General features: G+C 46.8%; 3 protein-coding genes across 9 annotated transcripts in view; 1 reads left to right on the forward strand and 2 right to left on the reverse strand.

Annotated features, from left to right (window-relative positions):
* Positions 1-199, reverse strand: part of ATG9A (autophagy related 9A) — a 9,357-nt gene extending 9,158 nt beyond the window's left edge. For 2 of the 4 annotated variants that reach the window (XM_014531012.1, XM_014531010.1), the window contains exon 1: positions 60-199. The gene's annotated coding sequence lies outside the window, so the exon portion shown is untranslated. Of the gene's footprint in view, positions 1-8 lie in introns of all 4 variants that reach the window. The other 2 variants (XM_005883455.2, XM_014531013.1) reach the window with 2 other exon arrangements.
* A 155-nt stretch (positions 200-354) lies between these two features.
* Positions 355-6,864, forward strand: ANKZF1 (ankyrin repeat and zinc finger domain containing 1). The gene is made up of 13 exons (XM_005883461.2): positions 355-927; positions 1,928-2,040; positions 2,261-2,363; positions 2,483-2,676; positions 3,060-3,172; positions 3,264-3,411; positions 3,684-3,912; positions 4,102-4,251; positions 4,859-5,330; positions 5,686-5,797; positions 5,930-6,097; positions 6,234-6,319; positions 6,524-6,864. Exons 1-13 carry the CDS (start codon positions 780-782, stop codon positions 6,645-6,647), a joined length of 2,160 nt encoding a protein of 719 aa, XP_005883523.1. The 5' UTR covers positions 355-779; the 3' UTR covers positions 6,648-6,864.
* GLB1L (galactosidase, beta 1-like) overlaps positions 6,587-13,020 on the reverse strand; it is a 13,225-nt gene continuing 6,791 nt past the window's right edge. For 3 of the 4 annotated variants that reach the window (XM_014531020.1, XM_005883458.2, XM_014531018.1), the window contains 12 exons: positions 10,215-10,309; positions 9,940-10,114; positions 9,794-9,852; positions 9,568-9,689; positions 9,422-9,462; positions 9,129-9,247; positions 8,745-8,819; positions 8,551-8,640; positions 8,306-8,419; positions 7,878-8,009; positions 7,391-7,606; positions 6,587-7,228 (listed from right to left, as the gene is read on the reverse strand). In XM_014531020.1, the coding sequence (XP_014386506.1) occupies positions 6,959-7,228; positions 7,391-7,606; positions 7,878-8,009; positions 8,306-8,419; positions 8,551-8,640; positions 8,745-8,819; positions 9,129-9,247; positions 9,422-9,462; positions 9,568-9,689; positions 9,794-9,852; positions 9,940-10,114; positions 10,215-10,309 (1,508 nt within the window). In that variant the 3' untranslated portion in view covers positions 6,587-6,958. The remainder of the gene's footprint in view (positions 7,229-7,390; positions 7,607-7,877; positions 8,010-8,305; positions 8,420-8,550; positions 8,641-8,744; positions 8,820-9,128; positions 9,248-9,421; positions 9,463-9,567; positions 9,690-9,793; positions 9,853-9,939; positions 10,115-10,214; positions 10,310-13,020) is intronic. The other variant, XM_014531019.1, reaches the window with a different exon arrangement.

Here is a 13,020-nt window from a genome sequence, read left to right on the forward strand (position 1 = left end):
GAGCTCACTCAGGTCTCCGCGGGCGCCCCCGGCCAGGTCCGGCCCGGGCCCTGACATACCAGTAACCGGTCTCGCGCTTCACCTCAGGAACCGTGACCCCGGTGATTCTGGGGATCCGACAGCTCCGTAGGACTCGACCCGACCCAGAGCGCTAGGCCCCGCGCCTGCCACTTACTGTCACCAGCAGCCAGCCTGGCCAATGAGCACGGGGGGGCGGAGACACGACGGCCCATTTTTCCCCCGTTTCGGGGGCGGGACTAAAGGCGGGTCTTGAGCGGGCAGAAGACCAATGGGGCTTTGCGTGGGGCGGGGCTCAGGTGAGGGCGCTGCTGATTGTCCCGTTCGCGGCCCCGTAGTGACGAGATTGCTGTGGAACTGCCGACATCCGGATTTGGAACTGCGGACATGCGTAACTCCCAGCAGTTTGGGATTTGCGGTGCAGCTTCTGAGGCCCGGGACGAGTCCACGCGGCTTAGTCACTGATGGAGCTCATCGCACGAGTAACGAAGAGCGGTCGCTTTGGGAACCTCAGTGATTTTAACTCTGTTGGATTCGATTTGAAAGCTGGGTGCTCTCCCATTTCACTCTTGTGTGGCCGGAGACTGGTATGAGAAAGCGGGCTGGGGTCACGTATCAGCCCCAAAGCTGACTCCTGGAGCCTGGGTGAGGGACGAGGTACCTTGCAGCGCGGTGGAGACCGAGTCTGGCAGGCAGGAGACGCGGCGGTCGGATCTCGCTTGGGGAGGGCTCTGCTTTTCTCCCCTCTTTTCTGCGCAGCCATGTCGCCGGCTCCAGCAGCAGCCCAGGCTCCTACGTCGGTCTCCTTGTTTGATCTCAGCGTGGATGCTCCGGTCCTTCGGGGCCTGAGCCTAGTGAGACACCATCCCGGGGAGACTCTGGCCCAGGCACTGCGGACTTCCTCTCCAGGTATCCGGGAAGATTTGGGGTGAACCCATGAGAAACATGACAGGGCTCTTTGCAGATTATTGCTCCTTCAGAGAACACATTCCTATTGGCATTTCCCAGTTTAGGAGCCCTTGTTGACATCTGTTTCCATGGGATAAAATGTATCTTAAATTCACTGTCTAACACAGACCCCTGAATTATCTCCAAATAAGTCTCTTGCCATTGCTTATGTTCTTGTCTCAGTAATGCCACTACCTACAAAAACACTTCGAAAACTCCTAGATCTTTTTTAAAATTCCTATAGTACAAATTTAACTGGATTCCAATCAATCATTCATTCATGCTGAATGTAAAACAATGTGATATTTGGTTATGTACAACTTTAGTTTGTCTCTGGCTATGTTTTTCTTGAACCTTTTTTAAGCAAACTGCACACTGTAATTGGAAACGTAAACTAAAAAATTGGCATTCAGGAAGTGGTTTTTGACCAGTTAAAAATAATTTTAACCATACCAACATATATTTTCTGCAAGATTCCTCTAAATCCCTTTGGTTAATTTAAATACAATGTTTGACTTATAATCATTTTACATGTATCTTTTCAGAAGCATCTTTATTGTATAAAGTGATTACTGTGCTATTTATTTCTTTTAATATATTTTTATTTATTTCAGAGAGGAAGGGAGAGTGAGAGAGAGAGAAAGAAACATCAATGATGAGAGAAAATCACTGATCGGCTGCCTCCTGCACACCCCACACTGGGGATTGAGTCCACAACCCAGGCATGTGCCCTGAAGGGGAATTGAACCGTGACCTCCTGGTTCATAGGTTGATGCTCAACCACTGAGCCACACCAGCTGGGCATGTGCTATTTATTTATTGATTACTAGACTATAAATTCCTTAAATGCCATCTCTTTCTTTAGCATCTTCCTCTGCTATATATATCAAACCCTGAATAAAATTCCAGGTACTATCCATTTGGACTCCCTTTCCACCTCTAATTACCCTCCCTTATTTAGGTTCAGGGGTGAGAACAAGCCCAGAAAGAAAACCATTCCAGGGTCCTCTGGATATTTCAGGGAAGTTATTTTGTTCAACCTGTGACCAGACCTTCCAGAACCATCAGGAACAGGTAAAACACCAGGTGCAGAGCTAAATGGTGGAGGCAAAAGTAGAACAGTGGGTGAGGAGAGATAGACATTTGTGTTTAATGAATAAAGGTTCACGTTTTGAATAAGGCAGTTGGTGTTACCCAGTCATACTGCTGGAGTCCTGTTACTGGTCTTGGGTACCATAAAAGGCCAGGCTGGGGCATATTTCCACATTCTGCTTCCCTCATTGACTCCTACCAGAGGGAACATTATAAGCTTGACTGGCATCGGTTTAACCTAAAGCAGCGTCTCAAGGACAAGCCTCTCCTGTCTGCCCTGGACTTTGAAAAGCAGAGCTCCACAGGTGATGTCTGGTGGGAGACCTTAGTGGGGGTAGGACATGGGGGTGGAAGAGGGCCCTCATTTAGGAGCTTGAAGGAAGTTCAAAGATGAGGCATCAAACTTATATATCTCATGTTTCAGGAGATCTTTCCAGCATCTCAGGATCAGAAGACTCAGACTCAACCCCTGAGGAGGACTTACAGATACTGGATGAAGAGAGGGTTGAGTTTGAGAAGTCTAACAGATCCCAAGGCTTCTGCTCCCATCGGGTTCTTTTCCAAAATGCCCAAGGCCAATTTCTTTATGCCTATCGCTGTGTCCTAGGCCCTCACCAGGCAAGTGACAGCACAGGTTGTGTGGTTAACCCCAACCTTTTGTACATTCATTATAGATTTCCACTTCACTCAGTCCATTTCTCACTTCTCCCCTTCCTTCCTATTGGGTGTGGGTGTCAGGCTTGGACAGCACAGTCTTGTTTTGAACTGGCCTGAATCTTGGGTCAAGTGTGATGGAATTAAGTTTAGAAACAGACCAATCTAGGTTTGGATTATAGTTCTACCACTTGATCTTGACTAACTCTACAAGCCTCACATTTCCTTGTCTATATAAAGTGGTTGTATTAAATGATAATGCATGTGAAGCAGTTAGCACTGGCACGTGGTTCCTTACTCTCAATGAATGTAACAAGATATGTTTGTCTTGCTCCTCTGTCATCTAGGTGCTCCCAGAAGAGCCAGAACTGCTGCTACGAAACCTGCAAAGTGGAGGTCCTAGACACTGCGTGGTACTCATGGCTGCAGCTGGGCACTTTGCTGGTGCCATTTTCCAAGGGTGAGAGGGTGCTGTGTGGGGTTAAGGATGGAATGGATCCTTCTCAACTGGGAGTACCAGGTTTCCAGTACTGAGTCTGTATTGTCTACAGAAGAGAAGTGGTGACACACAAAACCTTTCACCGCTACACAGTCCGGGCCAAGCGTGGCACAGCCCAGGGACTTCATGATGCCCGGGGTGGGGCTTCTCGCTCTGCTGGAGCCAACCTGAGGCGCTACAATGAAGCTGCACTATATAAGGTAAGTTAGGCATCTCAGATCTCATGGTCCACTAATATACCTTTTCCCCTCAACTTATTAAATGTTACAGTAAAGAGGTTGACTCCTTTATCTTCCAGTCTTCATTATTTTTGGTTAAGGTAGAATAGGATGGATCCTCAGGAATCTTAGTCTTGTCCTTCCTCCCTCTGTGTTAATTTCTACCTTTCACTCCCTACACAAGGGGTCATTTTTTGGTTGGAGATTTAAACATAACAAGTGAAGATATACAGGGCTGTGGCTTTCTTCTCTAGGACGTTCGTGACCTGCTGGCAGAGCCAGGCTGGGCTAAGGCGTTGGGGGAGGCTGGGACAATACTGCTGCGTGCCCCCCGCTCTGGCCGGTCCTTGTTCTTCGGAGGCCAAGGGGCACCCCTGCAACGGGGGGATCCCCGACTTTGGGATATCCCCCTCGCTACCCGCAGACCCACCTTCAAAGAACTACAGCGTGTGCTCCATAAGCTGACCACTTTGCATATCCATGGTGAGCCTTTGACCCTGATTCCAACTCCATAGACCTTCCGGTACCTTCTAAACCAAATCTCAGGTTCTCATTTGTTCATCCAGATGATTTTCTAGTCCTTGGACTGCAGCCCAATCCCATCTTCATTGAGAAAACCTGGGCTGGGTTCTCCTCAGCTAAACTTGAGCAACATCTTTTGTTTTATGGCAGGAGAAGACCCCCGGGAGACAGTCAGGTTGGACTCACCTCACTCATACTGGAAGACAATGCGAGAGAAGAAGAAGGCTATTGAGGAAGAAAGAAAGGTCCCCAGTGATGAAAATGGGGCAGTAGGGCAGAATGAGGACTCTCCCAAACAAGGTTTGAGTACCACCTGTCAAATCTCTATCTGGGTGTCTATCCTGGAAATGCAGTAGCAAATCCCCTACTCTCGCTTTCCTATTTATAGATGAGCCTCATGCAACACACACAGGTCTGTTAATAATGAGATATGTGATAGCAATTACTGAGACATGTTTAGTGACCTTTCCAGATCTCCTATTACTGCTTCTGTTCATTGATATAGCCCCAGTACTCAGAAAAGTCTTAGCATGAAGTAGATGTTTAAATGTGTTGCATGAATCTCACAGAATTTACCTGTCTTATTAGATGCTTCCTGGGCTGCAGACTCTTGGCCTTCATAGCTGTCACTGCTCCTATGCTTTCCTCCGTGTGCACCATCTAAGGGTGCTCACGGGAGAGTCTAGGGACTGTACGTGTCTGGCCTGAGAGCCTCATTTCTGCATATCATACTAATGGATTCAGCTCTCAATGTGTTACTTTATCTTGGGTGACAATACAGATAATTTTATTTCAAGATGATCTGGATTATCTCATTATGTACATTCTTATGCATCTGGGGTAGCCCACATCCTTCCACCCTCTGCTTATTCTTTAGATGGATCTAATATGTCATGTTTTTCCCTAGCTTCAGAGTCAGAGGGAGAGGATGGCTTCCAGGTAGAGTTGGATCTAGTAGAGTCAACAGTAGGGACCCTGCATCTTTGTGAATTTGAGGTATTGCCCAAGCGGAGGAGGAGAAAAAGGAATAAGAGGGAGAAAAGCCAAGACCTGGAGGCTGGGGCACATGTGACTCTTCCCCAGCAACCTCAAGAAGACAAGGCCTTCTCACATGCAGTCCCTTTGGAGCCTTTCATGGATGAGGCCAAGGTCCCTGGTCAGCCAGAGCTCTGGGACAAGCTTCTCGCTGCTTGCAAAGCTGGAGATATTGGAATGCTGAAAATCCTGCTAGCTGCCAGCCCTATAGACCCTGAAGTTCTGTCTCTGCTCAATGCCCCGTTGGGCTCCAGTGGCTTCACCCTCCTGCATGCAGCAGCTGCAGCTGGGAGAGGCTCAGGGGTTCGGTTGCTGCTAGAGGCAGGTGCTGACCCCACCATCCGGTAAGTAAGGGTCCCCAGAGCGAGCCCTTTAGGGTATAGAGAGGATGATCTGAAGACTAACGTTGGCATTAGCTACTTGACAGTATTCCCCTTGGTCTGGTTAACCAGCGGTTCTCAACCTGTGGGTCGCGAACAATGAAAATACATCCTGCATATCAGACATTTACATTAGGATTCACAACAGCAAAATTACAGTTATGAAGTAGCAACGAAAATAATTTTATGGTTGGGGGTCACCACAACATGAGGAACTGTTTTAAAGGGTCGCGGCATTAGGAAGGTTGAGAACCACTGGAAGTGGTGTTAGGAGATGCCATAGGCAAGTTGAACCCATTTTGGGGGTTTCCACACCTAGGGACTTCCGGACTCGGCCACCATATATGGTTGCAGTTGACAAAGCAACACGTAATGAGTTCCGAAGGTTCATGGAGAAGAATCCAGATGCTTATGATTACAGCAAGGCTCAGGTCAGCTGGGAAAGGAAGCAGCAGCAGAGTGGGATGGCATCATATATCCTGGCTAGATCTCTTCTACTGTCTTAGATTTACCAAGGATAGTTTGTATAGGTCTTACCTCATACCTTCCCCGAAATCCTCCAGGTGCCAGGGCCACTGACATCAGAAATGGAGGCGCGGAAGGCTATGCGGAAAAGGGAGCAGAAGGCAGCCCGGAGGCAACGGGAAGAACAGCAGCGGAAACAGCAGGAGCAGGAGAAGCAGGAGCAAGAAGAGCAGCAGCGATTTGCTGCTCTCAGTGACAGAGAGAAGGTGAGGCTGGAGGTTTTCTCTTCCACCCCGAGACTTCCTTAGAGGTCTAGTCCCTTCCCAATGTTCTACTGTCACTTCTTGGGTACCCCATCCACCTTTGGGGCCTTGTCCTTGACACAACTTCTCTTCCCCTCAGAGAGCTGTGGCTGCAGAGCGCCGACTAGCTGCTCAGTTGGGAGCCCCTACCCCTCAGATTCCTGACTCTGCAATCGTCAATGCTGGGTATGTGGCCGGGGGCAGGAGTGATGATGGGTGGACCATGTTTGGGCAAGCAGAATGAGTGCCTACAGACAAAGGCTGTTGAAGGGATGTGAGAAGTTCTTTGAACCTATGGAGTGGAAACAAAAATGGCAGGAAGAGGGACAGGGGTACTTGGATCGAGAAGTTTTTGGGTACCTTTACATCCATTTTTCTTCCTCTGTTCAGACGCTGCTTGAGCTGTGGGACGTCCCTCCAAGGCCTCATTCCCTTTCACTACCTTGACTTCTCTTTCTGCTCCACACGCTGCCTCCAAATTCATCGCTGTCAGGCCAGGAAGCCCTCTTCCTGATCTCTCACAGCTCCACCCAGGGCCAACTCTAGATCCTGAGAGGGAACATTTACACTGGTCCTAGGTTTCTTCTTCCCGAGAAACCAGAGTATTTGGAAGATTGGGATGAGAGAGACTCAGGAGCCCAGACAAAGACAGTGCCATAGAGATGTGTGGAGCTGCTACTGTCTCTGGAATTTTAATCACAATAAAATTTGGCAAGGAAACTGCACTTGTACAGTTGTTTTGGCCTTTGATTCTTTGTGGTCACCTTGGCCAGTACCAAGGGATTCTGCCCACTCCATGTCCCAGGTCCAAGGGTTACCTTTCTTTCAGTGCCCACTTAACTCCATTGGTTCAGAATCACTTCGTGTATCAGCTGAGAGGGAGTAGATGTATGTCCTATGCAAGGTGCTATTGAGGATAGGACTATCCAGAAATTGGATTTGGGGTTGGGGAGGCACATTTTCTAGTTCAAGCAATGTGATTTTGTTGAGAACTCCCCTAGGAAACAGCAAAGGTTTTGGCACGTAGAGGGTCTGTTGTGGCCCTCTCTTTGTCCAGTACCGGCCCAAGTTAAACCCATTGATCCAGACTTGACCCTGTCATGGTGGGAGGAGAGGAAAATAAATGGTCAGTTCTCAGGGGGGTAGAATTACCCTCTTTTGGGTTTCTATTCAGAGGAATAATTTCTGTTCCCCCTTCCATGATTTTTCTGTCTTACCACCTCCCACCCTCATCCCAACGACTACTATCAGCAATACCTTGGTCCATCCAGGTAGAAAGAGAAATGTGTCTCTGACGGAGTCTAAAATTGGAAACGTTGTGGAGTAGAAGATGGGGCCAGAGGGAGTTTGAGGATGTGAGTTTTTCAGCAATTGGAGGGGAAACGACCACTTTACAAGTTTATCAACTTTCAGAGGGAACATCAGCCATTGGGTAAGGATTGTTTGCCCCAGAATTGGTGCCTGTAAAAGGCCCTGTGAAGAAGGCAAATGAAAATTCATCACATTCAATAATCTCTAAGGTGAAATTGTCCCTAATCAAGCCCTGAGATGCAACTAGTAGCCAAGTCCAGATTCCTACAAGCCACTACTTTGCTAAGGACATGGCTCTTGCTTATCTTCCATTAGGCCCCTATCTTTCCATTTTTCTTCCTCTGCTCAGATGCTGCTGGAGCTGTAGGACATCCCTCTAAGGGAGTTTGGTCAATAAAGTTGTGGGGTGAGAGGAGGGGCAAAACTAGCTCACCTTGAAGTCACTGTAGTTAGACCCGAAACTGAGCCTCCCCATGTTCTCCAGCAAGACATCCAGTTTGGCCCCCATTTTCCCCGTCAAAAATAGTTTGTGTTTCGTGTTTCGTTCCAAAACACCCTGAAACACCTGTGGATAAGAAGATCTGTGATGGGAAGGGTTCAGCATCTAGCTCCTGACCACCAAACAGGAAGCCACATTAGGGTACTTATTTGGAGGGCAAAGAGAATGTAGCCCATCTGTCAATTACTCTCCATTCTGGACCTTACCCTTAGTCAAACTCTTTCTCATCCCAGCTTATCCCTGGACCCCCTGCAAATGTGGGCAGGCAGTGGGAAAAGGTAGGTAGGGGAACTTAAGGCTAAACGGTGCTTGAGAGGAGAGGAAAGTGGGGCTCACAAGGTAGCCTGGAATTAGGTTCATACCCCATCCACCATCACGTAGGCACGGTCATGTATTCCGTTGTTTGGCACCCAAAATTGTGTTGGCTCAAAAACAGTATGCGTTAGATAGGTCCGGTACAACATAAAACCACGGTCCTAAGTGTGGAAGAATGAGTACTTATGATAAATTGATATAAAAAATGGGGAAGATGTGGAACTTAGGGAACCTTTGGCTATAGCTGGTGAGGAAGGTTGCCTTACCTACTGGCTGTGGGATTATGCCTTACCTGCTTGACAGCTTCAAAAGTCATTGGCAAGATTGAATGGATGGGCCCTTGGGGGCACAGTAAGTGTAGGAAATCCAGCAAATATCCATCCTATTAGAATAAGGAAGCAGTATCAGAATAAAAGGGAAGTTTCAGAATAGAGGGCTATTTAGAGGATAATATGGTAGAATCAGGAGAGAGAGGGAGGAGCTTACCAGGTGTAGGGTCAAAGGTCCGAGCATCATCTTGGGGCTGGGGGGAGGTAAAGGTCCCAAGGGAATTTCCTGGAACTGAGCCCAAATTCTCTCAGGAGCCATAGAAAAACCACACAACCCCTATTCCAAGACCCTAGCACAGGGTTCTTAACCTGGCATCCAGGGAATGGCTTCAGGGTCATGAAGATCCTGTAATTTTACATACTTGTGTGTATCTCCCCAGGTAGTCCCATTTGGGCAAGTAGAAAATGTTTTTATAGGATGCTCACAGGGCTCAGTGGCCTAGACAACCACCAGTGATTTCTGGGAACTCTATAAACAATTTAGGCACTCCCTTTCCCCAGTTAATAAAAGCCTTTGGTACTTAATGAAGTGGTAGGGCACCTGGCTGATGACATTTCGAAGAGCAAAAAGCTTGAGTGTAACATCCCCTGCTTCAGATATTGGTGCATCGTAGTCATAGCTGGTAGTAATTGGAAGGAAGTGTCCCTTCTCATCAGCACCTGGGGTCGAACCAATTTAATTAATTCAATACATCTATGCACATGCAGAGAATTTTGCCATCAGATGGGGGCAGTGATGGCCATTACGATTACAGATATCCTAATCCACCCAGCCCTCAAATTCTAATTCCTTGCTACCTTCCTGCTACCACCCCAGGGACCATCTGGACTCACCATTCCAGTATCCAAAGTTGGTACCTCCATGAAACATGTACCTGAAATGAGGGAAGGTGGGGGGAAAAGCATGTGCTGACCCATGGAATCTGAACTTTCATCCCTCACACCCAATTACATTCATGTTGGCCCCAGTGTCCAGTTACATGTTCACACTGGCTCCCAACTTCAGCATTTTCTCTAGTCCTCTGGTTACAGCTATAATGGACCGTGTGGAGTGATTCTGGCCCCAGTAATCCAGCCAGCCTGTGTAGTACTCAGAGTTCACCTAGTGTGAAGTGAAAGGAGCCACCATGAGCAAGATGGGAACCGAGCTCAACCCATTCCCACCCGTGATTCTTGCCTTGATTGCCCTCCCCTCTGGCTTCTCACCAGTGGCCCGTGAGGTTCATACTCCCTTTGCAGGGCAAAGATTTTGGTCATGTTGTCAGCTGCAGAAAGGAGGCACGGGTGAAAGATAAACATCACAGAAGAAGTGCCCCTTCCCCAGACTCCACCCTAACCCTTGCTCAGGAGACCTGGGCCAAAATCTACAGTGGTGTAAAGTCCCTTGAGGGAGCCACATCTGAGTCCCTGTGGCCCATCTGTGGTGAAGAGTAAAATCTCATCTCCTAGTAGTGCACGGAAGAGCCCAGCCAGGTGCTTCATGTAGGCAAAGTCGCAGGACCTATAGCTACCATATTCATTCTCGACCTGCCAGGAGAAAGGAAAAGTAGAGCTCAGCCATGAGGTGGAGAAGGTTAAGAACCCCTGGAACCTCCTTCCCCTTGCCCAGTCAACTTTCCACTTGTACCTGAATGCTAATGATGTTGCCCCCATTGTGGTAGAGCCATGGATATATCTTGGGCAGCAAGACCTTGAACCAGGAATCCACTGCGGCAAGGAAGTCTAAAGGAAGGAGCAGTGCTCTGCTCATTAGGGCACCACCACCTCCACAATCCCCACTCCTAGCATCAATGCTAGGAACTTCAGTGCTGCCTGAACTGTAGGAGAGATTGTAGGAATAGCAGTTTGCATCCCACTTGTCCATAACTAAATGTGGGAAGCAGTAACTTGTGAAAAGCTCTCAACCCTATTTGCATGGCAAGAAATTTGAGCACATGAAACCTTAAAGCAACGTTTCTTGTAAATTTATTTTTTAAATGTAAGAAAAATGTTAAACACATCTAATGGAGCTATAGTGTGTAATCTAACATGGGAATTCACAGAACTGTAGAATGCCTGACCTACACCTTGATGTGAACGACAGTCCAGGTGATTTCAGTCATCAACTGAAAGAGCATTATATTAGGTTTCATGGCTTAAAATTCTCAACTCCTATTTGTGATGGTTGTTGATTCATACTCATGGTCTTCATGTATGTTATTACCTTTGCCTGACACTCTCTCCCCACTGCCTTTACCTAGCCAACTCCAACTCAGTCTTCAGGTCTTAACTTATATTTCATTTCCTTAAGAAAGCCTTTGATAATCCCAGTTTAGGGTAGATCCCCGTTACACACTCTCATATCACCTGATACTTCTCTTTCAAACACATACCCAATTATAATTAAGCATTTATTTTTGTAATTGTTTCCTGTTGGTCTTCCCCACTAGTGAGCGGGAATTTTGTCAGGTTCATTTGTTTGGTCCCTATCATTGAGGACAATGCCTAGCAGATAGCAGACTCCTGAAGGTGGATTTGATGAAAGATATTTTGGAGAATATTTTTGTATCCTTAAAAGACTTAATTCTAAAAAAGGACTAAAATAAAATATTTAATTCCTTTATATTTGTGTTCTACATAAAGGAGGCCCAGGTTTTATTGCCTTCTTTAATCCAAGCAGACATTAAATCTCACTCAACAAAAAATTATGGGTAGTGACTAGCACCAAGTACTATTGTAAGTGTTAAGGATATAGAATAGGAAGAAATAGACAAAAATCCCTGGGAATTTCCTTTCCAGTGAGGGAAGCAGTTGGTAAATAGGTAAAAAATACAGTGGTTTAATGCCAAGGAGAGAAAAATAAAGCAGAAAAGGAAGATATAAAATAGTGAGGTGGGGGAGCTTAAATTTTAGAGGCTGGTCTTCTTTAGAGAAGACCTTACTGTGAAGGGGATTCAGCAAGAAGAGCTGGTGGGTTTAAAGAACAGCAATGAGGCTAGCATGAACAGTGAGAAGAGTAGAGGTCAGGAAGGTGACCGAGACAATGAGGTAGGAACTAGTAGGCCATTTTAAGGAACCTGTGGTTCATATTCTGAGTGAGATGAGAACCTGTTGGAGAGGTTTAAGCAAAGAAATGACATGATCTGATATGATAAACATATTTTAACAGGATCACACTGGCTATTGTATTGAGAATAAGACTACATGGGTGAAGGGCAAAGACGGGAAACCAGTTAGGAAGCTTAAAATAATCCAGCGGAGAGAGGTGGTTTGGACCAGAGTGGTGGCAGTGGAGGTGATGAGAAGTAGTTGAATTCAATATATTTTGAGAGTAAAGCTGACAGAATTCTATGACGTGGGTGCAAGAGAAAGATATACATGAATAATTACACCATAGTGTTTAGTTTGATCAGTTGGGAAATAGAGTTACCACTAACTGACACGGGGAGATTGTTGAAATAGCTAGTTTGGGAGGCAATATCAAGTGCTTAGTTGTATCATTATGACTGTTGGATCTCCAAATGCAGAAGTCAAGAAGGCAGTTGGATAATGTGTTTGGAGGCCAAAGGAAGGTCTTGGAGAGAACATATTTCAGTCATTAGCTAATAAATGGAGTTTAATGCCATGCAAATAGATGAGATTGTCTAGGGCAGTGGTTGGCAAACTCATTAGTCAACAGAGCCAAATATCAACAGTACTTCTTCAAAATAGACTCACCCAGGCCAAAAACCGATTTCTGCGCATGGGCCATGAAGTTTTAATCGCACTGTACGCGCGCCCGCACGTGGCATTTTGTGGAAGAGCCACACTCAAGGGGCCAAAGAGCCGCCTGTGGCTTGCGAGTCGCAGTTTGCCGACCACGGGTCTAGGGCAAGCATGTCAAACTTGCAGCCCAAGGACCCAACAAATATTTTTTCAGCCCAGCCAATATAATGGTATGTAAGAAACATTTTAATTAAAATTTTGTAACTTAATCTTTACAATATCCTGTTATACATGACTAGAGGCCTGGTGCACAAAAATTTGTGCACTGGGGGGGGGGGGGGGGGGGGCAGTGGTTGGCAAACTCATTAGTCAACAGAGCCAAATATCAACAGTACTTCTTCAAAATAGACTCACCCAGGCCAAAAACCGATTTCTGCGCATGGGCCATGAAGTTTTAATCGCACTGTACGCGCGCCCGCACGTGGCATTTTGTGGAAGAGCCACACTCAAGGGGCCAAAGAGCCGCCTGTGGCTTGCGAGTCGCAGTTTGCCGACCACGGGTCTAGGGCAAGCATGTCAAACTTGCAGCCCAAGGACCCAACAAATATTTTTTCAGCCCAGCCAATATAATGGTATGTAAGAAACATTTTAATTAAAATTTTGTAACTTAATCTTTACAATATCCTGTTATACATGACTAGAGGCCTGGTGCACAAAAATTTGTGCACTGGGGGGGGGGGGGGGGGGGG

This window comes from Myotis brandtii, unplaced genomic scaffold, assembly GCF_000412655.1.
Source record: "Myotis brandtii unplaced genomic scaffold, ASM41265v1 scaffold79, whole genome shotgun sequence".
NCBI lineage: Eukaryota > Metazoa > Chordata > Mammalia > Chiroptera > Vespertilionidae > Myotis > Myotis brandtii.

Excerpts from the sequence above, each read along its gene's own strand:
- ANKZF1 (XM_005883461.2), top strand. The coding sequence starts at position 780 with ATGTCGCCGGCTCCAGCAGCAGCCCAGGCTCCTACGTCGGTCTCCTTG. Across the intron at positions 2,677-3,059 it reads GTGTCCTAGGCCCTCACCAG|GTGCTCCCAGAAGAGCCAGA; the intron begins GCAAGTGACAGC and ends TCTGTCATCTAG. Across the intron at positions 3,913-4,101 it reads GACCACTTTGCATATCCATG|GAGAAGACCCCCGGGAGACA; the intron begins GTGAGCCTTTGA and ends GTTTTATGGCAG.